Source organism: Leptodactylus fuscus, chromosome 7, assembly GCF_031893055.1.
Source record: "Leptodactylus fuscus isolate aLepFus1 chromosome 7, aLepFus1.hap2, whole genome shotgun sequence".
NCBI lineage: Eukaryota > Metazoa > Chordata > Amphibia > Anura > Leptodactylidae > Leptodactylus > Leptodactylus fuscus.
Window position 1 is genome coordinate 55,690,549 of NC_134271.1, and position 26,365 is coordinate 55,716,913.

General features: G+C 40.6%; 1 protein-coding gene across 1 annotated transcript in view; it reads right to left on the reverse strand.

The window, feature by feature from the left end:
- The window catches only part of LOC142213555 (cadherin-8), a 344,980-nt gene that overhangs the window by 76,140 nt on the left and 242,475 nt on the right, over positions 1 to 26,365 (reverse strand). Inside the window, exons 7-8 of the mRNA XM_075281925.1 lie at positions 25,145 to 25,398; positions 17,002 to 17,138 (exon numbers count right to left, since the gene is read on the reverse strand). Of these exons, the coding sequence (XP_075138026.1) occupies positions 17,002 to 17,138; positions 25,145 to 25,398 (391 nt within the window). The remainder of the gene's footprint in view (positions 1 to 17,001; positions 17,139 to 25,144; positions 25,399 to 26,365) is intronic.

Here is a 26,365-nt window from a genome sequence, read left to right on the forward strand (position 1 = left end):
CTCCCCCATATATGGCACTACTGATATTTTCAGCAATGCTCTATGCAAGGAGGGGTCTGTGATGCAAAGATGGCGTTTAGTGTGAGGGTTGTGAGAGCTGCCAGGGGGCTTTGATAGGTGATAATGTAAATCTGTAGGAAGGCTGTTACACAAAGGGGAGACTAATATCTTGCCTACACAGGAAAGAATGTGGACCTGTATTGGGTATTTGCATTGGGAATTAAATGAGCCAGTTACCCATAATACAAGTGATCAAAATGTATGAATGCAACAGAGCTAGCAATATACAATATGTTTTTAAAAAAAATCCTAAAGTGCTCCTTTTACAATTTAGTGGTTAACTGTCCTTTTTAAGGACAATTTTAATTGACCTGCAATAATTCTTTACCATCTTAGAATTATTATTATGGTTTTGAAATGAAATTCCTCAAACATCATGCAAGTCTTATAATATCACAGTCTCTACGGTGCCATTTACTAAGACCCATCAGTTAACATAGCAGAAGCCCATGAAAGTGTAGCCATTCTCAGTACAGCCATCCGTCTGCAGCTACTCTGCCTCATTACAGTTAAGTTTTGCATTTCTAAATTACCTTTTTTCCATCTTTTTTTCCATCTTTCCATTTCTTAGTCACCTCTTCTTATTTTATTTTTTTTTATTTCTCTAAAGGTTCATGGAAAGACTTCCGAACAAAATCACAAATTTTCTTCTCGCTACTTGAAATGCAGTATAATGAGCATAATCTAGTCTTACTTTTCATCCAAGCTGAATTTCAACCTGAGCTTCCTGTTATTATAATATTTTCTTTATCTGTTATCTGTGCGAAAGTCTAATTCTTAGACTCATGATATCTACAAATCTGCTCTGTCAATGAGAGAACAAAGCACTGCGTCCCTTGACTAATTGTCTAACAGGGAAATCTAAATTTACCAAGCGAGACGCAAATAATAGAAAACAAACACAAACACTACAAGCCACAGTAAAAAGACAAAGGACAGAAAAAAGCTGTTCAGCCATTCCTTATGTCATTTGTTCTTCTTCATAAGTTAACAACAAATAAGCCGGCCAGATTGCTGTGTATACCATAGCAGACAACACAAATGAATAAACAGCCCATGCTAGGGAAGGATATGCTCAGTAACTAGATGGTGTAACAGAAGGTGCGATTATCAATTCACCATTTAAAGAGTCTTTGCCATGAAAATGCTGTTTTTCTATATTGCTGCACAAATTATTTCCTATACTAAGCAGATATATACACTATGTGATCAAAAGTATCCAGACACCCCCAAAAACATACGTTTTTCATATGAGGTGCATTGTGCTGCCCCCTACTTCCAGGTACTCCACAACAGCGACCTCAGTAGACATTAGACATCATGAGAGAGCAGAATGGGGTGCTCTGCGGAACTCACAGACTTCGAACGTGGTCAGGTGATTGGGTGCCACACATCATGCAGGTCAATGCCAAACGACGCCTCGCTCGGTGTAAGGAGCGTAAACATTGGATGATTGAACAGTGGAAAAACGTTGTGTGGAGTGACGAATCACGGTACACAATGTGGCGATCCGATGGCAGGGTGTGGGTATGGCGAATGCCCGGTGAACATCATCTACCAGCGTGTGTAGTGCCAACAGTAAAATTTGGAAGCGGTGGTGTTATGGTGTGGTCGTGTTTTCCATGGAGGGGGCTTGCACCCCTTGTTGTTTTGCATGGCACTATCACAGCACAGGCCTACATTGATGTTTTAAACACCTTCTTGCTTCCCACTGTTGAAGAGCAATTCGGGGATGGCGATTGCATCTTTCAACACGATGGAGCACCTGTTCATACTGCACGGCCTGTGGCGGAGTGGTTACACGACAATAACATCTCTGTAATGGACTGGCCTGCACAGAGTCCTGACTTGAATCCTATAGAACACCTTTGGGATGTTTTGGAACGCCAACTTCGTGCCAGGCCTCACCGACCTACATTGATACCTCTTCTCAGTGCAGCACTCCGTGAAAAATGAGCTGCCATTCCCCAAGAAACCTTCCAGCACCTGATTGAACGTATGCCTGCGAGAGTGGAAGCTGTCATCAAGGCTAAGGGTGGGCCAACACCATATTGAATTCCAGCATTACCGATGGAGGGTGCCACGAACAAGCCATTTTCAGCCAGGTGTCTGGATACTTTTGATCACATAGTGTGTGTGTGTGTGTATATATATATATATATATATATATATATATATATATATATATATACAGTCCTATGAAAAAGTTTGGGCACCCCTATTAATCTTAATCATTTTTAGTTCTAAATATTATGGTGCATACAACAGCCATTTCAGTTTGATATATCTAATAACTGATGGACACAGTAATATTTCAGGATTGAAATGAGGTTTATTGTACTAACAGAAAATGTGCAATATGCATTAAACCAAAATTTGACCGGTGCAAAAGTATGGGCACCTCAACAGAAAAGTGACATTAATATTTAGTAGATCCTCCTTTTGCAAAGATAACTGCCTCTAGTCGCTTCCTGTAGCTTTTAATCAGTTCCTGGATCCAGGATGAAGGGATTTTAGACCATTCCTCTTTACAAAACAATTCAAGTTCAGTTAAATTTGATGGTCGCCGAGCATGGACAGCCCGCTTCAAATCATCCCACAGATGTTCAATGATATTCAGGTCTGGGGACTGGGATGGCCATTCCAGAACATTGTAATTGTTCCTCTGCATGAATGCTTGAGTCGATTTGGAGCGGTGTTTTGGATCATTGTCTTGCTGAAATATCCATCCCCGGCGTAACTTCAAATTCGTCACTGATTCTTGAATATTATTCTCAAGAATCTGCTGATACTGAGTGGAATCCATGCGACCCTCAACTTTAACAAGATTCCCGGTGCCGGCATTGGCCACACAGCCCCAAAGCATGATGGAACCTCCACCAAATTTTACAGTGGGTAGCAAGTGTTTTTCTTGGAATGCTGTTTTTTTTTTTTAACACCATGCATAACGCCTTTTTGTATGACCAAACAACTCAATCTTTGTTTCATCAGTCCACAGGACCTTCTTCCAAAATGAAGCTGGCTTGTCCAAATGTGCTTTTGCATACCTCAGGCGACTCTGTTTGTGGTGTGCTTGCAGAAACGGCTTCTTTCTCATCACTCTCCCATACAGCTTCTCCTTGTGCAAAGTGCGCTGTATTGTTGACCGATGCACAGTGACACCATCTGCAGCAACATGATGCTGCAGCTCTTTGGAGGTGGTCTGTGGATTGTCCTTGACTGTTCTCACCATTCTTCTTCTCTGCCTTTCTGATATTTTTCTTGGCCTGCCACTTCTGGGCTTAATAAGAACTGTCCCTGTGGTCTTCCATTTCCTTACTATGTTCCTCACAGTGGAAACTGACAGGTTAAATCTCTGAGACAACTTTTTATATCCTTCCCCTGAACAACTGTGTTGAACAATCTTTGTTTTCAGATCATTTGAGAGTTGTTTTGAGTAGCCCATGATGCCACTCTTCAGAGGAGATTCAAATAGGAGAACAACTTGCAATTGGCCACCTTAAATGCCTTTTCTCATGATTGGATACACCTGGCTATGAAGTTCAAAGCTCACTGAGGTTAAAAAACCAATTTTGTGCTTCAGTAAGTCAGTAAAAAGTAGTTAGGAGTATTCAAATCAATAAAATGATAAGGGTGCCCATACTTTTGCACCGGTCAAATTTTGGTTCAATGCATATTGCGCATTTTCTGTTAGTACAATAAACCTCATTTCAATCCTGAAATATTACTGTGTCCATCAGTTATTTGATATATGAAACTGAAATGGCTGTTGCAAACACCAAAATATTTAGAACTAAAAATGATTAAGATTAATAGGGGTGCCCAAACTTTTTCATAGGACTGTATATATATATATATATATATATATTGTGAGAAGGTGACAGGCAAAAGTGCTGGAGTCACATTATATCAGTCTCAGGTTTCTGACCTATGTGTGGCCCAGAGCAGGTCTGGAATAGGCTCGTTGCTGGCCCATAAAAGACTGAAGAGCCTGCACTTCAGGTCAGATCCAGGGAGTGAGAGGAGTCATCTGGGTCTGTCTTGATATTCTGAGTTTGAGGAGACTGTGTCATGCTTGTTGGTTTGTGTGTGTGGCTGTTAGTAAGCTACACGTATAGTTAGTTTATTTTGACTGTTTAGTTAGTTGCTCAGACGAGCAGGATTTTGTTTAGTTTTGCCTGAAATTAAGGCTGTATTTTATTTTGCTAATTCTGTGCCCATAGTGAAGGTTTATTTATTTTCTTGTTTCCTGCATATTTTGTGTCCCTGTCTTTGACTGGTTGGGTCCGCACTACTGCTGCTACCGAGACACCTTCCCAACAATACTTTGTGTTGGTTATTCATCTAATATTACAATGTCATGGTCTTGACTTTTTATAACATTTTTATCAATCATCTCAGTCCCCAATTCAGAAAGCATTTCTAGCTTATACTTGTTAACCTGTATATTCGATGCATATCTCTCACTCTGGACTTGACATGTCCATGTGTTACACAGACCACCAACTTATTTCAATAAGAACTGTATTATATTTTATTGTGGTGGCATCTTAGCATTGCCTAAATGCATATTACTGCAGCAAGACACCCTAAAATCAATGTAACATCTAATAAGCTCATATTAAAAAGAAAAAATCAAGGACTTTCCAAAGCATTTCTAAGTAATTTTTTAAGGATATAAAGTAAGAGAAATACTGTCATAATATTGTAGAAATAATGGCACAGTGTTACCACTATAAAATACCAAATGGCAGCCAGTGGATAATGTTTGGCATGGTGCAAGTATAAGGGAGCCTTCACACAATGTAACGCTGCACTCATTCTAATCCTAAAAAGACGTTCAGAATGAGCGCGTAAAAAGCAGCTCCCATTGACTTAAATGGGAGCCGGCATACGTGCGCTCCCCATTGAAATCAATGGGAGGCTTTTTCCCCTATGCTTTCAATGTATTACGCGCGTATCACATTGAAAGCATAGGGAAAAAAGTCCCCCCATTGATTTCAATGGTTAGTGCACATATGCCGGCTCCCATTCAAGTCAATGGGAGCTGCTTTTTACGCGCTCATTCTGAACGTCTTTTTATGATCAGAATAAGCGCAGCGTTACATCGTGTGAAGGCTCCCTAACATTACTATAGGTGCCAATGCAAATATCAAAAAATTCAAGAGAATATAATGTAAGATAAAATTGATTCTAACTTAAAACCAGGGACAGATGTCATATAATTCTTGTAGGGCTGTAGGGATCCATGTGTTATTTCACCATCAGCAACAGGTTCAGACACCAGTAGTTAATGTCATAAAGAAACACGAACAAAAATCAGGCATCTAATTATCCGGTATGTATACTTAACCATACATTAACCCTCGGTACAGAATACAGTCACTCACATTCAAAAGATACTGAGAAGACAACACAAATTAGCAGGGCTCAGTGTGATGTTAAGTTGATAGATATGGACATATAAAAGCCATACATTTCAAGGCAATTTACAATAATTATATAGCTTTAGAGAGTGTGATTCATTTTAAAGATTACCACTGAGATTCAGAAAAAGGGAAAGCACTTTCAGAGTTTGCATTCGCTCACAAGACTAGCAGAAGGTCTACCTGACATTTTAGGGAAGAGGTGTGAAGGAGTAGCATTTTCTGGCATTTTCCAAAGAGGAATGGAAGTAACGACTTTTTCTATATACGATTAGGTGAAATGAGGCAAAGAAAGAAGAAGCACATTTAGTGTATTTGTTTCTTCTACCTGGATTATCATCGATGTAAACATATATGGCAGGATATAATGATATGTACGTTTTCACAACTTAACATAGTTATTGTCACCCATTTATATTTGGATGCAACTAGCCTTCATGTTTATTACCCTTTTCTGCCCTTAAACATGTTTGCAGAAATTCTTAAAGAGGTTGTCCACCTTTGCAATATCTATTAGGGTAAGTTCACACAGAGATTTTTGGTCAGGATTTTGAGGCCGTATCTGTCTCAAAATACTGACCAAAAAGACATCCTGAAGACACTCTCGACTAGGCCCATTCACTGGGCCTAATCCGGAGCAGAGTGCGCGACTGGATTCCGGTGCAATGCACCAGCATTCAGTGGCGGCTACCTGTATTTTGGACCTCCACCTCAGGTTCCGCTCAAAAAAAACCCATGTGAACTCACCCTTATAGAGTATAAAATGATAACAGAATATCCTTGTCCTGGGACTCTCAGGTGCAATGTGTTGGCGAACCTGAAAGTGCGATGCAATGTTGGAATAGAGATCAATGGACAGTCTGTGGACTTCATGTAGATTCTACGTGAGATACTCTATTGTAGCTGCTCTATCCTTTGGCGCAGGTTTGGAATTAGACTACCCTCTCTATTAATTCAGGATTCTCTAATAAGGTGTGTACACAGCTTTTTCTGTTGCAGTTTTTTGCTGCGTTTTTTTTTAGCTAAAGCCAAGAATGGCTACAAAAGGACTGGGAAATATATAGAAAGTTCTTATACTTTTCCTTTCTTCTCAGTCCATTCCTGGCTCTGGCTCTAAAAACTGCAACTGAACCTGCATAAAAAAAGCTGCATTTCCGCAACATGGGGCATTAGCATTAAGGCTAAAGCCCCACATAATGAGCCACAGCCAAAAAGCCCTGCAGAAAAGACCATGGCCAAAAAACATTGCGTTTTTTCCACAACGCTTTTCACAAAGTCAGCAGAATTCACCTCTGCAGACTTTCTGCTTCTAACTTCCCTTAATTTTAACCACCAGCGTTTCTGTAGGTATAATTGGCATGTTGTGATTTATCAAAAACACAATGGTTTTGAAATCTCATCATTTCAACTGTGAATATTTTTATGTAATGCGATGATGGAAATAGCCAGAATCCCATTTACTTTGCAGGTACTATAATATGTAGTGTTTTTTGCTCTAGTGTTTCCCTCCGTGGCCAATATGCTGCATATCCACAATGTGGGGCCGCAGCATAAGACTAAAGCCCTATGTAGCACAACATTGTTACAAAACACAGCAAAAGCATTTTTTAGCAGTTTTTGTTCATAAAGTTTTTGCTGTGTATATATATATATATATATATATATATATATATATATATATATTGCATTTTTGCATTTCGGCAGCTAAAATTAATAGAGATGAGCGAACAGTAAAATGTTTGAGGTTCGATGTTCGTTTCGAGTAGCTCCTCAATATTCGACTACTCAAATCGAATATCTAATCCTATTATAGTCTATGGGGGGAAAATGCTCATTTCAGGGGTAGGCAATGTTCGAACAAATTATACTTACCAAGTCCACGAGTGAGGGTCGGGCTGGATTCTCCGAGAAGTCTTCTCCATGCAGCTTCCCTGCGGCGTCTTCTGGCTCTTCATTCACTCTGCCAGGCATCGGGACTGGGCAGAGCCGACTGCGCATGCGCGCACTACAAGCGGACATCCACAGTCGGCTCTGCCCAGGCCCGATGCCTGGCAGAGTGAATGAAGAGCCGGAAGACGCCGCGGGGATGCTGCACAGAGAAGACTTCTAAAGGTAGGAGAAGAACCAGCGTTGATTGGCCGACTGTATAGCATTCGGCCAATCAATGCTGGTTCTGCATCAAACTTTTACATTCGAATAGCGAGTGGTACTCGATCGAGTACGAGTATTTCGAATACCGTAGTATTCGATCGAATACCTACTCAATCGAGTACTACTCGCTCATCTCTAAAAATTAACATTCTGCTTTTTTCAGAATGCAGCTTTTCCAAAATTTTTGGAAGAATATTAAGTAAAATCTCATTCACTTTGGCGCTGTAAAACACGGATTTCTCCTCCTGCTGTGTTTTCAGACCACTCTGACAGGGAGTGACCCGGTGGTCTCCACACAGCAAAGACCAGATGCTCAGATAGGGGAAAAAGGGTGAAGACCAGGAACACTACTTAAATAATGCCCTTTGGATTGGCGCAAAGTCAAATCGGTTAGGTGGCACGAGGTCCACGTCTGCTTTCCGTTATAGGGTTGGAATTGGGATTTAGAATTTAGGAATAACAGGTTATAAGGAGAGGAACAATATGTAATATAATATGAGGGAGAGTAGTAGTAAAAGTAATTCATAATAATAAAAAGGGAAAAGAAGTCAATCCCTTTCCTAGCCTAAAATGGCTGCTACCTTGGAGAGATAGATGGCTTTACACTGCATAACAGAGAGAAGATAAAGCTCAGTCTCTCTTTAACTGCATAATATACCAGCAAAATGGAATAAAGCACTCAATAAATAGGAAGAATCCACCAGATTGGACACATAGATTGAATCAAATGGACATGAAGCTGTCTTCTGAATGAACTCTGAATCAGTCACATTAGGATTCCACAAAGGATATTCCTATCCATTTCTAATAACCTGACTTGAGCTTCCGCTTTCTAAAAAATAAGTATCTCCATCATGATCTCCTTCAAGCAACATTACTTGTACAAATACGTATGATGTCTAAATTAAAATTCAAAGCATTCAACCTCTCCATCTAAATAAAACAGCTTTTTTGAAACGATTGTATTGACATGCAAAGATGTTCTCCGGTATATTGTAAGGTGAACTGAATTGTAAATCAAGCATGCTCAATCATGATTCATCTACAGCGCATCTTAAGCTGGGGTTCAGACATAGAGGCGCTAAATGTATTCAGCACTGAAGTCATTTTTAAGTAAAACTTTGCAGCACAAAATCTCGCCAGTTAATTAATTCTGACCCATATCAACACTCTGACATAGAAAAAAGTATTTCCTTCCCCACTTCGTACAACATCCTAAAATACTCTAAGTACTGCTAACTAGCCTCAGGCACCCTCTTGGTTGTTGCCCATTTGAACACAGTGAGAATATAAAATTGGTTGTTGCAGACAAGATTTTAACCTCTTAGGCACAAATGTAATATGAAACAGGCTAAATAGAATAAGATCAGGACAGATCAAGAGAGCTGGGATGCGTCGTACGGCTACAGTGGATTCTAGCCCTTGACTTACATATACTGTATATAGACGCTGCAAACGGATATATGTCGGCAACTCATAATGACCTTCACTAAAGCAGATTTACCAGGCACTCTGAATTACAGATACATGTATAAGCTAGCCATACTTTATGATATTTTGTCCAGTGGGATGGTGAGTTTAAGAATCTTATGTATTAGAAGCTAACATAGAATTGTATCTAGTCTGTGTTTCACCTAGGGCAAAGATTGAGTTTGCGGCTTTAACCCTTTACATTATTAGCCTACTCAACCCCCGCATTGTTATCATGATCAAAAAGAGCTTGATATCGTACAATGAGAATTTTTAATATGTTGGAAATTTTTCTTGCAGCAGTAAAATCCTTTCCTATCTCTACAGAAGGGAATTACCTGACCGTGATCGCCATCAGCACAAAAACTTCTATATGTCAAAGGTTAAAGGTGTGAGATCCCTCACCATGTATGACTGGCTTTATACTTCCAGTACATCTAGGTAACTTCTAGAATTTTTACCAATTTTACTTGTCCAGAAATATAGCAGATAAAGGTGAGATGGAAAAGTCCCAAGGAGATACATTACAATATTTCACTACTGTATAGGAGTTCTACCTCCTCAAAATATATCTGTGTCTCCCAAAACCACATTTCAACAGCTGAACTGCATTAAAACTCAAATCTACACCTGCTAGCATAGATCTGATATTCAGGCACAAAGAGGGCAGGAGATCTGTCCATTTTATTAAGACGCATGACTTTTTTAATAAGTTACTCCAATGTAGGAAATACTAGTCTTGGAAAATCTCCCCCATTCCCCCATTGTTGCAAAGAGACTATGGTAAGAAAGGACACATCTTTATTCATGTTCTCAGATGTAGCAGTGCTGGCTGTGTGCTGAGCTCGGCTGCATCTCCGGAGTAGCTGAGCTCAGCGTACGGCCAGCACTGCTTCATTTCCAATGTAGAAGTGTTGGCCATGCACTGAGCTTGGCGGCATCTTCGAAGCAGTCTCCATACTGGTCCGATCTTAGACTCCACCTCCTCACAGACTAGCCTCCGGCAGAACCAGCGTTGATTGGCCGAATGCTGTACACTGGCCAAACAATGCTGGTCAATGCATTCCTATGGGAAAAAGTCAGCTCCCGCATATCGCAAGCTGACAGGGATCCCGACATAATACAGTGACTTGGGCATGTTAGATGCTCCCAGTCATGCTTCCCCTGCTGTCCCAGTTGCATTCCAGGGTGTTGGCATAATTTCCTGGGGTGTCATAGTGGACTTGGTGACTCTCCTTAAACGAAGCATTTTTCCCCATGGACTATAATTGGGTTTGATATTCGATCGAAAAATCGAATATAGAGCAGCTGTTCGAAATGAATATTGAATATTGAATATTTTACTGTTTGCTCTTCTCTACTTACTACCCCTCTTTATGATGCCATCACTCAAAACTTACTGGGGTGAATGCCTCCAGTACTAGTCTATGGACAAGTACAGTCATGTGGGGCGTTCCTCACAGGTTAGCACCATTGCTGGGTGTAAGGAGCACCCCATCTGGCCATATGGATCAGTACTGTAAGGAAGGGGGGGGCATTGTCAGAACGCCCTTTTGACAATGGGCAGAGATCAGTGCCGTTATTACAGCACCAATATCTCCATCTCCCGGACACATAATTTAAAATATAAAACCACATGTACCTGACGACATTAAAGGTCCTCTTTAACCCATCCACTGAAATAGACCACCCAGAATGTTCCATCATCCATCATACTTACCAAATGATCTGGCCCTGGCCCTGCACTGAAGTGAACTTAGTATTTTATTTAACAAAAAGTTAAGGTCCACTAGAAATTGAAGAAATAAGGTGGATATAAGTCCACAACTCTTCTCTGCATTACCATACCTTGACAACCTTTACCAATAATAGATTTTCAAAGGTCATCCCTTATAAATAATCATATCTCTTTAATTGTACACGAACATCACAGAAGCCTTCAAAAAGATTATTGTCTGGAACAAAAGCAATGTGCAAGAAAATTCTAATACCGTAGACATATCCTTACAGGCACTTTCCTTTTCACTTTATTTTTATTTATTTTTACTTAATTATGTTTCAGAATGACACAAAATTTATTCCTAAAGCCAATTACAACTTTCAGACAAAGTTAACTAATATTTTTTTTTCTTCCTTGGCAACAAATTCAGGGTAGAAGTAGCTGCTTGGTATGCGCTTAAATATCAACATAGGCTAATTTGTCCAAGCAGCACATTGCTAGAGGTGACTCTTCTAATGATCTCACTAGTTCTTCACATAATTGGATTGTATTGATTGTTTTAGTGAAATTATAGAATCTCAAAAATTACCATCTTGTTCTAATTATGTGGAACTGCAATGATATGTTTGATCATGACTGTAAATAAAATGCATAGTGATATTACCTATGTGAACCCATAGCGCAAACAACATATTCCCACTCTATAAAACTCTTATTTTCTTGTTTAAACATGTTTTTTTTTTTTTAGGATTTTCAACGCATGGACCACCATATAATCCTCCATAATTGGAGTTTTTAATTGGACAACTTCTAATTAAAAAGTAAAAAATAAAAATAAACAAGCCTTCTGGTACGTATTTTAAAAAAAGATCATGTATGTATGCAGAATGCTTTCTTGTGCTGCCAATTAAAATCATAGCATAGGAAGCAGCCCAAAACCTAATTAACTATTACTTTCACCTTCAACAATACCATAGTCATAGTAATAAAAGGCGCTCAATCCTTTGCTGCTCACTATCTTAAATTGTTGGATAATCAGTGATTGTATCAATAGGTCAGATCCAGGAGGAACATTCTCATACCGGAGTAAACATAAATTATGTTGCACATTTTTTAGGTGTCAAATAAGGTAAAAGCTGAAAACTTGGGCTGGTTTAGCATGGAATAAAGACAATTTGGACAAAATCTTAACATGTAGATGTTAAGCGATATCGAGGTTATATGAACTGTTCATTCCAATAATGGAGATTTACTGAATGCATATGAAAAATAATACTGTGAGCAACTTGCAGTACAGAGGATTCTTTAGACTAAGAGCAGCCAAACTACAAATAGTCCTAACACCAGGCTAATATATTTTGTTAAGGGCAGTGAATGGTAAAAAATAAAGAACTAGCCAATACTCACATCTTTTGTTCTGCTGCAGCTCCACTGCATTGGTGGTCCCCGCCACTCCTGCAGCTAAGATGCAACTTGCATCCTTTACTTGATCATGGTAGCCAACCATTGTCCTTAATGGTCTTGTTCTGTATTTGTAAATGTCACTGGTGACATGAATTATGTGCTATACATGATAGCATTGCTGTAGAGCTCAAACATCAGAGCAGTGATGCTAAAGCAGTGGCAAAATTAGGGTACAGGATAGGGGATCTAAATGAGCCGACTGCAAGACTGAGATCCATTGATAACTTGGACCTCACAGGAACTCACTGGGGTAAGTGAAAAGTGGATGATAGCATGGAGATGCAAGAACGGGAGGCAGCTAGCTGGGTGACAGAAATCAGCGAGGTAGAAGAAAAAGTGAACTGACACACCCCAACAAGCTTGAAGATGAGAGGTTTTAGTACAAGGTAACACTCTCAACCATCCTGGATTTAGCTGGACAGTCCCTAATTCTGGTTTCTGGCTCACTGTCCTCATAGATGGGAGGTATATTCCCATGTCAACTCATACAGATGAGTTGAATACAGTGGTGAAGTAGGAGCCATCCATTCCTTGCGTTACCATTACCGTTACTGCTTACACAGTAACTCGGCGGGCATGCACAGTCGGCTTTGCCCTAGGTCCGAGGACAAGAATTTTGAAGCCAACCCATGGAAGAAGACACAAAGAAGATCCGTTCCTGAATAAGATGGAGGAGGCATTGGAGAGTTCTCTTGCAGCATTGGGGAGGCCCCCAGTGCTGCTTGAACACTGGGGCCTGCCCCCCAGTGCTACGAGCGAAATCATTTGCAAACGGATTATATACTGAACAGTGGTGCCGAGAAGACATCTAAAGGTAGGAGACAAATAGCCTTTCTTAAAGCTATTCCTACGTGATAGGCAGAAAAATTTGAATTTAAATGATAGGATCCTTTTAACACAATGCATAACCCCTGTAACTTTCTAGGGAACAGGTGGTAAAAATTGTTGATGAAGTTCTAACCTTTAAGGGGGGGGGGAGTCTAATGGAAATGGATAAATATTCCTTACATATTCTATACATAAGACCTTACATATTGAAACACACCTGAAAAACACTATCATTGAGTTTTTGATCAATTTTTCTCTGTTTTTGAATTCCTTTATTAAACCTATAGGGAAAGCACTCATGACTCCTGAGGCTAACACCCTGTGTTGCAGGAACGCTGTTACCCCCACACACACACACACACACACACACACACTCTGCTTTTTACAATAGTAGCAAATTGGATAAAATTTTGGGTATGTTTTTCTAGATTGCACCTCAGCATCAAGGAAACCTATGTAAATACATTTTTTCAGCTGATACTGAGCTGAGCTTGAGATATTTTATCTGACCCCATTATAAGACCACATTCATATGGCCGAGTTTCAGCTATGGATTTACCAGTGTTAGGATTGGGTCCAGCAGGTTGCTATCATAGCGCACAGCGCCACCTGCGGGTCAGTTTAACCATCCAGCTTTAACCCTACTGAGCATGCTCAGACTTTTGTAGCCGCTCACAAGCTAAGTGCCATTTCTCCCCTACTGAGCATGAGCGGTGAGGTCATCACCACTGCCAACTATTGGGCGGGGACTTTCCTTTAAATAGTGTGAGCCGACGCCCACCGGGGGCTCACACTTCCACTAAAATGTCCTCAAAGTCCACGGAGTGAATGACAGTAGTTTTCAGGGATAGGCTCCAGTACTCAGGCAGGTTTCAGACTAGGCCTCTGTGTGGGGTTCCTCTGCTTCTCCTGGGTGCTGTTAGGTAGGACCTGTAAACCCTAAATTGCTAGATCTACACCAGGGCTAGGAGGGGTAGACGCCGTTCCAGCTTGTAGATCTGCGGCAGATATGGTCTTTGAGATAGCTATGTGTACTGTCTGACTTCATGTATGGCTCCCAGCTGTGTGCGGGAACATGGGTGTTTGATGGCTCCAAGCTGTGTGCTGGAGCATGCAAACTCCTCTGGTAACTCCAAGCTGGGTGCAGGAGAATGTTCTAAAAGTTCCGTGGTGGCCCCTAGCTGTTGCAGGGGTAAGTGTGTGTGTTTTCTGGCCTGGGGTGAGTGTTAACCCTTGGCAGCCGTGTGTGTTTCACTTGTACTGGTGCATCTGGCCAGTGAGCTAAACTGGCAGGGTTTTAGTTGCACCTATATTCACATTGAGTTCAGACATACAGTCGCCCACCATTGGGCCTGTGGACCTCGCTGTAGTGTTCTACAGCTAAAAGGTTCTGTAGTTTAAAAAAAATATTTATATATATATAATATATATACAGAACCGTAACAACCAGTCTGCACTTTATTCCATGAGAAGGATTACCGTATTTTTTGGACTATAAGACGCACCGGACCATAAGATGCACTAAGGTTTTAGAGGAGGAAAATAGGGGGAAAAAAAATTAAGCAAAAATATTTGTAAAATATTTAATAACATAATATAATATTTCACCAATGCAAATAGAATCAGGGGTTTTCGGACACAAGAATACCAAATGTGTATGTGTTTCAACAGTAATGTTTTTGTTTTATATGTATTCTAAGGATATGGGGGTGATTTGAATATATATATATATATATATATATATATATATATATATATATATACACACACACACACACCATATTTTTCGGCGTATAAGACGACCCCCGACTATTCCAGTTAAAATATAGAATTTGGGATATACTTGCCGCATAAGTAATTAATCATTGGTCTCAGCTTGGTGCCATCAGCTGTACATGCTAATACCAGTGTAAAACTGGACTTCTCATGCCCTGTTGTTTTAATTAAAATTGTTTGATGCACTTTGTGCAACATTCTGATGTTAGGAAGCATTCAGGGTCTAAACTAATGTGATGGATGTCAGAAGAAATACTATAGAAAGAAATAGGATCAACTCTAATTTCAGATCTCGCTTCTGCAGTGGAAGTCATGGTCTTCAAAGCAAACTTGAAAACACACCTCCTAGGGGCCACACGGTGGCTCAGTGGTTAGCAGTGCAGCCTTGCAGCGCTGGAGTCCTGGTGTTCAAATCCCACCAAGGGCAAAAAACCATCTGCAAGGAGTTTGTATGTTCTCCCCGTGTTTGCATGGAATCCATCCCATATTCCAAAAAAAAACATACTAATAGGGAAAAATGTACGTTGTGAGCTGTATGTGGGGCTCACAATCTACATTTAAAAAAAAAAAAAAAAAACACCTCCTTCACCCTCATGACCCACCCCTCCTTTCCTGCATGTGTGTCTACATTGCAGGAGCGAGATCTGAGAGGCAGTGAAGGAGGTGCGGACAAGAAGGAGGCGTGGTTTTCTCGGCAAGCTTGAAACCACACCTCCTTCACCCATCTGGCCCACCCCTCCTTCCCTGCCTCTCACATCTCGCTCCTGCAATGAGCAGCACTGGGGGCATCCCCAATGCTGCAAGAGAACTCTCCACCTCACCACCTCCATCTTATTCAGGAATGGGTATCCAAGACGGGAGAAGGAGGCATGGTTTTCTCAGCAAGCTTGAAACCACACCTCCTTCACCTGTCTGGCCTGCCCCTCCTTCCCTGCCTCTCATATCTTGCTCCTGCAATGAAGCAACACAGGATGGAAGGAGGAGTGGACCAGAAAGTTGAAGGAGGTGTGTTTTTCTCGGCACAGCGCTGCTCTCCTTTTGCTTCGCACAGACTGGACAAGGATGGGACACAGACGCACAGCGGCTGCACACACATTCGGACTATGAGACGCACCCATATTTGGAAGAAAAAGTGCGTCTTATAGTCCGAAAAATACGGACTAGCCGTATAGTAAGACACTGTTTCGTACTATTCCAGTATGTCTCAGGGACTCCAGATAGAGAGATAACTATACTACTAGGGGTAGGTATAGGCTGGTAAATTTGGCCAAGACATAGAAATTGAAGGAAAGTTGTACAGGCAAAATAAACCAATGGCCACAGATATAATGGACAAATACAGAGCTTGAAATTTTAAGTGCAAAACCTATAACTGGGTTTTTTGACTATCCTGTGCCAGTAATAGCACTTGTATCATCCTATGAGGCAGAGACACCTATGGGGGCCCCCTTAGGCACTCGGAATAAGGCACAAAGGCTACCGCTACCCTCCCTATTTCTACGTCCCTGGATTTATTTATGTTCCCATGCAACCTGTTCACAAAGTACAACTGTGCAATATGAAATACAGTAAAGTGTTAAACAGAGTTGTTTTAGCATCTATACCATGTACAACAGAAAATGCTGAAAATGTAAATGTTCATTTAAAGGAATGCTTTAGGCAAAGTTGATACACTATGTTATGTCTGCACAGGGTCTGAAAGGGTGGTGCAGGCCACATGGATTTTATCTCCAATATTCATTGAATGTTATGCATCAACCCCTCAGGCCCTGCACTAGACATATCACAATGAATTTTGTATGCCTGGAGTTTTCCTTCTGTTTCTTCTGCACACTGAAATTCTATAGTCATATGGAAAAATTCCAGGGACCACATTGTAATAATGCAGCATTGTATGCCAAGTAACAAGCTCAACTCTACTTCATCTGTATACATGTACATCATACAAGCTTCATTGCAACTTATGTCAAGTTGGGACAATTTTTATATCATTTACAACTATGTTAGATAATAGATTTGAAAACATCACTTGGAAATAAGAAACCAACAGATATAACTTGTAATAAACACCACAAATATTCCTTAAAAAAACTTAGGCAAACTTACTAGTTTCTGTTGCCACCACTGTGATGTTATGCCACATAGTCGTCTCTCTGTCTAATGCCGTAGCCAATGTTATTTTTCCATCATCTGCATTAATATTAAATTGGCGGTCCAGGTCTGTATGGCGATCAATAGAGAACCTATAATAAATAAATAAATAACCATTATTTGTTTCGATGCACTAATAGAATTTGTACGTTTGTAAAGTAACATCAGCTATTTACTCAGTGGCACCATATGTTACATGTCTCACAAACACTCAGTAAATCAGCTGCCGCATGATAAATAGACATCGTCAATAAGGAAATTATGAGCCAGATTCAAGTTTGGCTGATGACACGTTTAAACCTGTTATTAATCAAGCTATAAATATGCAATCTACGACATTTATCGTGATACAATATATCAACCCGGCTGCATGCCATGCAAATTAATTACACTCGTGTCTCAGTGGTATAATATTTAACGCTGTGATTTATTGGTAGATTATTTCAGTTAATTCATATTAGAAAGCAAGAAAAGGATTTCCAGTTTTCCCGGAAGATTGGTCTCAATTAGAGACTGTTTTGTAGGGAGACTTAATATTATATCTCTTATTCCTATCATACCTCTAGATGGATGACTTTTATTCAACGCTCAGGGCTTGCCCTGCTCACTTTGGGAATTGGGGGAAGAAAAAGCGTTATCCTACTTGAACCTTTGGTATTTCTGGAGAAGAGAAGTGGCTTTAATTTAAGTTTCTGCCACTAGCCACTAGATCAATGTATTATAGAGACAAGAATATGGATCTTGTTCATAGAATTTTCTTCATGAACAAGATGTATTGGAGCAAATGCGCCCTTCCGATTCCATTTCATTTTCCATACAATGCACTGGGAAGATGGCTGGGAAAAAAAGTCAGGATGGGGTGGAGTTTGATTCATTTTCTTATAAGTGTTGTGTTAAAGGAACTCACTATGCAGCCATTTTGACATGTTACCTGTATTCTGTGTGACAAGACCATCACAATAATACTAAATTTGTGTAGTTTTTATGTTTCAACACATTTCCAAAAATGCAAAAGTTGAGTTACGCCTCACCCAGAAGAATAACTATTAGAAGTGCAGAGGTAGCAGTTCCTACTGGATCCTTGAAACTCTAAGACTCTGAAGATGGTTCTACCACAGAAATTACACCAGAATTCTAAGTCTAAGGCTCCACATTGTGGAAACGCAGCTTCTTTTGCTGAAGATTTTGGTTCGGTCTCTTTAGCGAAAGACAGGAGTGGATTGTACAGAAGGGAAAAGTATAAGAACTTCCTATATATTTCCCATTCCGTGTGTGTGGCCATTCTTGGCTTTGGCTCAAAAAAAAAAAAAAAACGCAGCAAAATCTGCAGCAAAATAAGTTGCATTTCTGCAATGTGGTTCCTCAGCCTCAATGGGACATAGTAGGCAGGGGCAACGTTGCAAATTTTACATTGGTGACCAGGAGCTTTAAAGGGGTATTCCCATGTCGCATACTCACCAGTCTTCGTTGCTGTAAAGTCTTCTTTCTTCCGGCTTTGTTGCGTCATTGGTGGGCGGGGTTACATATGCAAAGTCAGTGGTGAGATGCCGCTAGCCCTGCGTGCACGCTCATAGACCAGTCTAGCCTTCACAATGCGAATACAGACCCGGCATCCGCCTCTCTCTATTACAGCGGATGCCGGGTCTGTATTCGCATTGTGAAGGCTAGACTGGTCTATGAGCGTGCACGCAGGGCCAGCGGCATCTCACTGCTTGGCTTTGCATATGTGAATACAGACCCGGCATCCGCTGTAATAGAGAGGCGGATTCCGGGGAGTGTAGACGCCAGCACAGATGCCTGCAAGATCGCTATGCTCCTGCCCTGCATGAAGCCAGCAGCGGCAGAAGCACTGCTGTTATTCCGCTCCTCCGCCCCCCCCCCCCCCCCCCCCGGAATAGCAGCATCGCTCCTGCTGCTGCTGGCTTCATGCAGGGCAGGAGCATAGCGATGTTGCAGGCACCTGTGCCGGCGTCTAACCCTCCCCAGAATCCGCCTCTCTATTACAGCGGATGCCGGGTCTGTATTGGCGGCCCCTTCCCGCCAAAGTACAAACTACCCCCCCACCCCCTTCCAGGCTCGCTCCCGTGCACTTAGCCCCTCCTCCCTCCCCCCTCAGAGCAGCAGATACATCACTTGACTTATGACCAGATAAGTCAAGGGATGTGTAAAAAAAAATGAATAAAGTAAGATAGTGGACAAACAAAGCAGTTTTGATGAAGCAGTGTATTTAGGAAAAGTCTTACATTCACATTAACAAGCAGTATAGGTAGGATCCTTGTGATGGGACAACCCCTTTAAGTTACTCCTCTGGAGCCATCATTTTCTGACATCTGTACTTTTTCTTTTTTTCTTTTATAAAGCAGTGTAAGGCATTTTGGTTTTGCGAGGCAACTTGTAGCTTTTATTAACATCAATAAGGAATTGTCTGATCTTTTGATTGCTTTTTATTCAATTTTTTAGATTAAAAGATATTGACCATATGGGATAAATCTTTTATATACTTATTATATAAACTTATAATAGTTTGAACATCTCCAGATTTGGTGATACCTAATGTGTTTATGTTTATATATTGACAGCCTGTAATAGAAATATAGTAATGACAGGTCTTGGGAAATTCAGTAGACGATCACATGACATGGAGACAAATCTCGGCCCCCAGAATTCACTCTGACAACCAAGAGAAAATCCATCGGCAATCCGAGAAAACAGCTCTACACTAAACTGATCTTCAGATGCCTCTTTCAACTTTTTGGGTGAGTGCCCTGTTTAATGATCCAACATCTGCCATACTACTAATAGAGTCACAAAAGTGAAGTTGATTTCTAAACCATTACATAATAGATAGCTATGGATATACCAAAGGTGAATTATAGTGGAATAATAAGGCTTATCACTGTAATGGATGGTTTAAAGACCATTCATCGAATTTGAGGTGTATCATCATGTAAGATGGCTTGAACATATCATATGTGGAAGGGGAGACCAGCAGCTACCTCTCCAGGTGGTACAAGGTTCACAGTCCTTACTTCGGTCTCAGAGAAAGGACACCATCTACAGACACTCAAGTCATATCTTGTTTTAAGTGAGTAAATAGAAGCATAAAGTGGATTTAGTCCATGTGGTGAGATGGTCAGACTTCAACAATTTAAAGGGATCCTATAATTAATATCACATTTTTTCTCGATCACACGTAGGAATAACCTTAAGAAAGGCTATTCTTCTTCTACCTTTAGATGTTTCTCCGCACTGCTGTTCAGTAGAAATCCTGGTTTTGTATGCAAATGAGTTATTTTGCAGCACTGGGGGCGTCCCCAATGCTGCAAGAGAACTCTCCAGCGATGCCAGCGATGCCACAAGAAAATGGCCACTTACACCAGCTTACTGTGTAAGCGGCCACAAGAAAATGTCTACTTACACAGCTTACTTTCTTAAGGCTATTCCTACGTTTGATCGAGAAAAAAAATGTGATTTTAATGATAGAATCCCTTTAAGCTTATCACTTGTGGTACCAACTGTGTTAAATATATATATGCCACCCTAGTTTGTTTTTCAATATAACACTTTACTACAAAAACACATTTGTGTCCGGACACTACTTGTATAGTTGAGCAGCCTTAACACTGACTTGTCCTTCAATTTCACTTGCAGCCAAACATCAAAGTAAGATCAAACACCTTTTTGAGGGCAATGTCCGTGCCCAAGTTTCCCTTGATTATGGCACTGTAGAGGACACAACAGCCTCGGGTGTTGTTTTAATAAGACGATAGAATGGAACTGACTATAGACTGGATAGAACACAGTCCAACATATCATAGACTTACAAAGGAAAGGTGAACACAAACACTTTGAAGAATGAAGCCATGCTATGTTGTTAAAAACTTTCCTGTGATTATCTTATTAATGACAAAACTATGCATCAACATCTGACATGATAATATCAAAGAAAAAATGAGCAACTATTTGCTACCAAAACATCATGATTCCACATACTCAATCAATGTGGCTATCAAGAACAGTACATTAGGCATATGCTATTTTTTCACACATTCTAGGATTAGCAGAAAGCATATGCTTTGGCAATGTTCTGTGAAAAAATCACCATATTGTTTCCTTAAACCAAGGAATATATGTTTATCCATCAGAGCAAATTACATCAACATGGTTCTCATTTTATAATTATGTATTAAATATGTTCTTAGTTTAAGAAATTAATGTAATACCTTCTTGTCCAAATTTACTTGTTTATACAATAGACATGCGATTTACAACTGAGCAATGGCCTTAGTGGTCATGTGATCACTTATTCCTTACACGTTGCAGCAAAATATACACATTATTGTTAGAAGGGGCTTCATGTTTCAATTCATACATTGAGCCAAGTACCCCTTGGTAGACATTTGATTGTCTGAACCCAAATAAGGAACCTATTTCATTGAAACATGTTCTAAATAGAGATGAGCGAGTAGTACTCGATCGAGTAGGTATTCGATCGAATACTACGGTATTCAAAATACTCGTACTCGATCGAGTACCACTCGCTGTTCGAATGTAAAAGTTCGATGCAGAACCAGCATTGATTGACTGAATGCTATACAGTCGGCCAATCAATGCTGGTTCTTCTCCTACCTTTAGAAGTCTTCTCCGTGCAGCCTACCTGTGGTGTTTTCTGGCTCTGAATTCACTCTGCCAGGCATCGGGCCTGGGCAGAGCCGACTGTGCATGTCCGCTTGTAGTGCGGGCATGCGCAGTCGGCTCTGCCCAGGCCCGATGCCTGGCAGAGTGAATTCAGAGCCGGAAGACGCCGCGGGGATGCTGCACGGAGAAGACTTCTCGGAGGATCCAGCCCGACCCTCACTTGTGGACTTGGTAAGTATAATTTGATCGAACGTTGCCTACCCCTGAAATGAGCATTTTCCCCCCATAGACTATAATAGGGTTCGATATTCGATTTGAGTAGTCGAATATTGAGGGGCTACTCGAAACAAATATTGAACCTTTAACATTTTACTGTTCACTCATCTCTTGTTCTGAACAGTAAAAGTAAAATAATTTGAACTATCATATTAAATATGAGGAGAGATTTATCATTCTCATTTGTGTACAGGTGTAAAAAAAGATGCCACAAACCAGGGTTGTGCCAATAAAATGTTTGTTACATTTGCTACTTTCTGAAAAGTTTTCTGGAGTAAATGATGACTGAAACCAGATAAGAGCTGGCATATATTCCAGTTTAGGTGCAAAAGGACTACTTAAGGATGTACTTAGTATATGATGAGGCTTGCATTTTATCATAGCTTAATGGTGTTATTCAGTTATTGTAAGATCAGTGGAGGTCTGACATCCTGGACTCCTGGAAGCTGACTTTTTCCCATAGGAATGCATTTACCAGCGTTGATTGGCCAAATGCCATAAAGAGTACAGCATTCGGCCAATCAATGCTGGTTCTGCTGGAGGCTCATCTGTGACGAGGCGGAGTCTAAGATTGGACCAGAATGGAGACTGCTGTGGACCGATCTTAGACTCTGCCTCCTCCGGCAGAACCAACGTTGATTGACCGAATGCTGTACTCTGTATGGCATTCGTCCAGTTAACGCTGTTCTATGCATTCCTATGCCGAGATGTAGCAGTGCTGGCTTTGTGCTCAGCACTGCTACACCGGAGATGAAGCAGAGCTAAGTGTGCGCTGAACCCTGCTGCACACTCAGCTCTGCTGTAATGCAGCAGAGCTGAGTGTGCAGCAGGGTTCAGCACACACTCAGCTCTGCTACATCTCTGATGCAGCAGAGCTGAGTGTACAGCAGGGTTCAGTGCATCTCTGATGCCGCAGAGCTGAGTGTGCAGGAGAGTTCATCACACACTCATCACTGCTACATCTCTGATGCAGCAGTGCTGAGTGTGCAGCAGGGTTCACATCTCTGGTGTAGCAGTGCTGGTCGTGCACGGCATAGGAATGCATTGACCATCGTTGATTGGCCGAATGCCATACAGAGTACAGCATTCGGCCAATCAACGCTGGTTCTGCCGGAGGAGGCGGAGTCTAAGATCAGTCCTCAGCAGCCTCCATTCTGGTCCGATCTTAGACTCCGCCTCCTCACAGACGAGCCTTTGGTAGAACCAGCGTTGATTGGCCGAATGCTGTACTCTGTATGGCATTCGGCCAATCAACGCTGGTCAATGCATTTCTATGGGAAAAAGTCAGCTCGCGCATATCACAAGCTGACAGGGATCCTGATGTAATACAGTGATTTGGGCATGTTAGATGCCCCCAGACATGCTTCCCTTGCTGTCCCAGTTGCATTCCAGGGTGTTTTCATCATTTCCTGGGGAGTCATAGTGGACTTGGTGACCCTCCTGAGTCGAATAGTGGTTTCCCCCTAAACGAGTATTTATTCCCCATAGACTATAATGGGGTTCGATGTTTGATCGAACAGTCGAGTATTGAGCAGCTACTCGAATCGAACTTTGAATTTCGAACATTTCACTGTTCGCTCATCTCTAGTGATGATAACAGATCATAATTAATAATATAAAAGAAAACTGGACAGCCCTGTTTAGCGCATCATTAGCTGGCCAGGGGTTATCAAGATTGGCTTTCAAAACATGGTCTTGATAAATGTACCCCATAGTGCACTGATGTAAGTTAATCCTATAGTACACATACAGAAAAGTGTATTTTGCAACAAAAATCAAAATAGGGTCCCTTTATTGGGTCACTTTGTTGCACATCTCTTTCTTATGAATAAGGATTGGCAGTAGTTTCTCTTCCTATTACTATTACATGTAAAATATGTTACCCCTCCCTTTATTTCAGATGTAAGAGTACATTCATATGGAGGAAAATGGTGAGGAATAAGGTGTGGAATTTCAGCGCTGAAAAAAAGCCTCCCATTGACTTCAATGGGTTCCTTTTTCTGCTAGCAAAAAAAAAAGAAACTCATTTAAAGGGATTGCCCCATCACAAGGATCCTATCTATACTGCTTTTTAATGTGGATGTAAGACTTTTCCTAAATACATTGCTTCAGCAAAACTGCTTTGTTTGTCCACTATCTTACTTTATTCAATTCTTTGTGGCCACAGCCCTGACTTAGCTGCTCATGAGTCAAGTGATGTATCTGCTGCTCTCAGGGGGGAGGGAGGAGGGGCTAAGTGCAGGGAGCGAGCCTGTGTATCTAGCTATTCCTGTGTCTACACCACGTGACCTAGCTTCCTGCTGTCAGATAGGGGAGAGGAGCTGCTTTCATTTCTTCTGTTCTCCCAGTTATCAGGCTAGCTAATTCAATTGTGTTCATTATGGCAGAGACAGGCAGTCTCTGTATGTAACACAGAATGGAGTTGCTGCTGCCTGTACTTCATAGTCCAATGTGGGTGGGCGGAGCTACACGCGAATTTGGGGGTGGAGCTAAACGGCAGGTTGCCTGTGAAACCCCGCCCACCAAATGATGCAAGAAAGCAGGAAGAAAGAAGATTTTACAGCAGTAAAGACTGATGAGTATGTGAGGTGGGAATACCCCTTTAAGTCAATGGGAGGCTTTTTTTTTTCAGAATTGAAATTCCACACCAAATTCCTCACCATTTTCCTCTGTGTGAATGGACCCTTAATGTATAGCTCTTGTAGAGAATGTTGTAGGTTACATGAGGCAAGTAGATAGGGACCACCTAAAAGGGGCCACACATGGGTCTACAATAAATCATGTAAAGATATGATTGATACATACAAGATACTATACTCTTGTTTTACTCTCTTTCTTCTAAAAGAAAGGGTTTTAATACATATGCAGTAGATTATTCATTCCTCTTCATGCTGGACATCTGAAGCAGTTGTGTGTATAGATCATGCTTCGTGATATTTCTCATATCTCACAACAGTTTGCAAACAATGAAATATCTTCCCATAAGCGACACTTGAAATACTCAGCTAATATTGAATTTCCATTCCCTGAGAAACTGACAAATGCATATAATGTAGATCAAATGTCACCTTAGTTTTACAGTATCTTACAGTTCTACACAATGGCTAGATATACTGTACTTGAGATATTCTCTAGAATAAATGCTTGGAATATTCTACTTGTGTATTGCTACTAAACACAATACCTTATAGGACTTGATGTTGAATCAGGGTCTCGCGCTGTAACCTGGCCTATGACACCATTGATGGCAGCATTTTCATGTACTTCCAGAAGATAAGTAGGTGATGAGAATACTGGTGGCTCATCTGCATCCTCCACGGTAACTTTCACTGTTGCGGTATCTTTGAAGGGTACCCCACCGATGAAATGTGGATCGATATGAGTATTGACGGCTTCTACCTTCAGTATATAGGATTTTTTGCTCTCGAAGTCCAGAGGCTGTTAAGCGTGACAAAGATAAATGTCTTTCACTAATGACCACAGAAGCAAGAACAAATGAATTTAATGCTGATGGATGAAAGTTATGTTCATTTAAGCACATTGACTGAGTTTTAATGCAACCACGGTATCAGCCATCTACTCGCTCAGGCCGAGCCTGTAAATTGTGTGGGCATTTATTGATATCTGTTTATGTTGCCTCAATGAAGTCAATCTTTTTGTTCCCTGTCCTCTTTACCTTTCTCTTTTAATTCAAAATTTGCAAAATGTTCTTTGTGGCTTGAGAATCGCAACAGATAGATAGTAAAACTTTATCAGCGATAGGACTAGCTGCATATTGTTGAAATTCCTAATCAGGGACTCGGTAGTAAAAAAAAAAAATAAAATAAAATAAACGAGGTGATTTCTAATACAGCCTCAAGGTGCGATAAATATTTTAGTATTTCTTAGACAATGCATAAAATACAAGGGAATATGTGCAGCCGAGGTAGTATTATGCATAGCAATAAACCATTATCTATCACGTGCATTATTTTTTTAACAGTATAGTACTTTTTTTTGTTTATTACTCTCCTAAAATCAATTTTAATGATGGCATTACTTGGGCTTTCATTGTTTCTGCATTTTTTTACAAGGAACTTGTAGAAACATTTTGTATCACTGTATAATAACTGGCTAGTGTAATAGACTCCCACACACAATAGTATGCAATATATACTCATTTATAGCAAACTATCCTAAACATAATGCACACTACCGCTTTTCATCATCGCTTTTGCTCTATGAACTATTGTCTATACACATTTTATGTAACTTTTTAATATGCGTTGCAAACCAGCAAAAAAAAAAAAAAAAAAACTGGCATAAAGATACAAGTGAAATTAAAAAAAGCTAAAACCGTAGCATGTGCACATTTTAATGAGAAATGTCAATCACCCATCAGCTGTCACAAATTGCCTTAAATCTC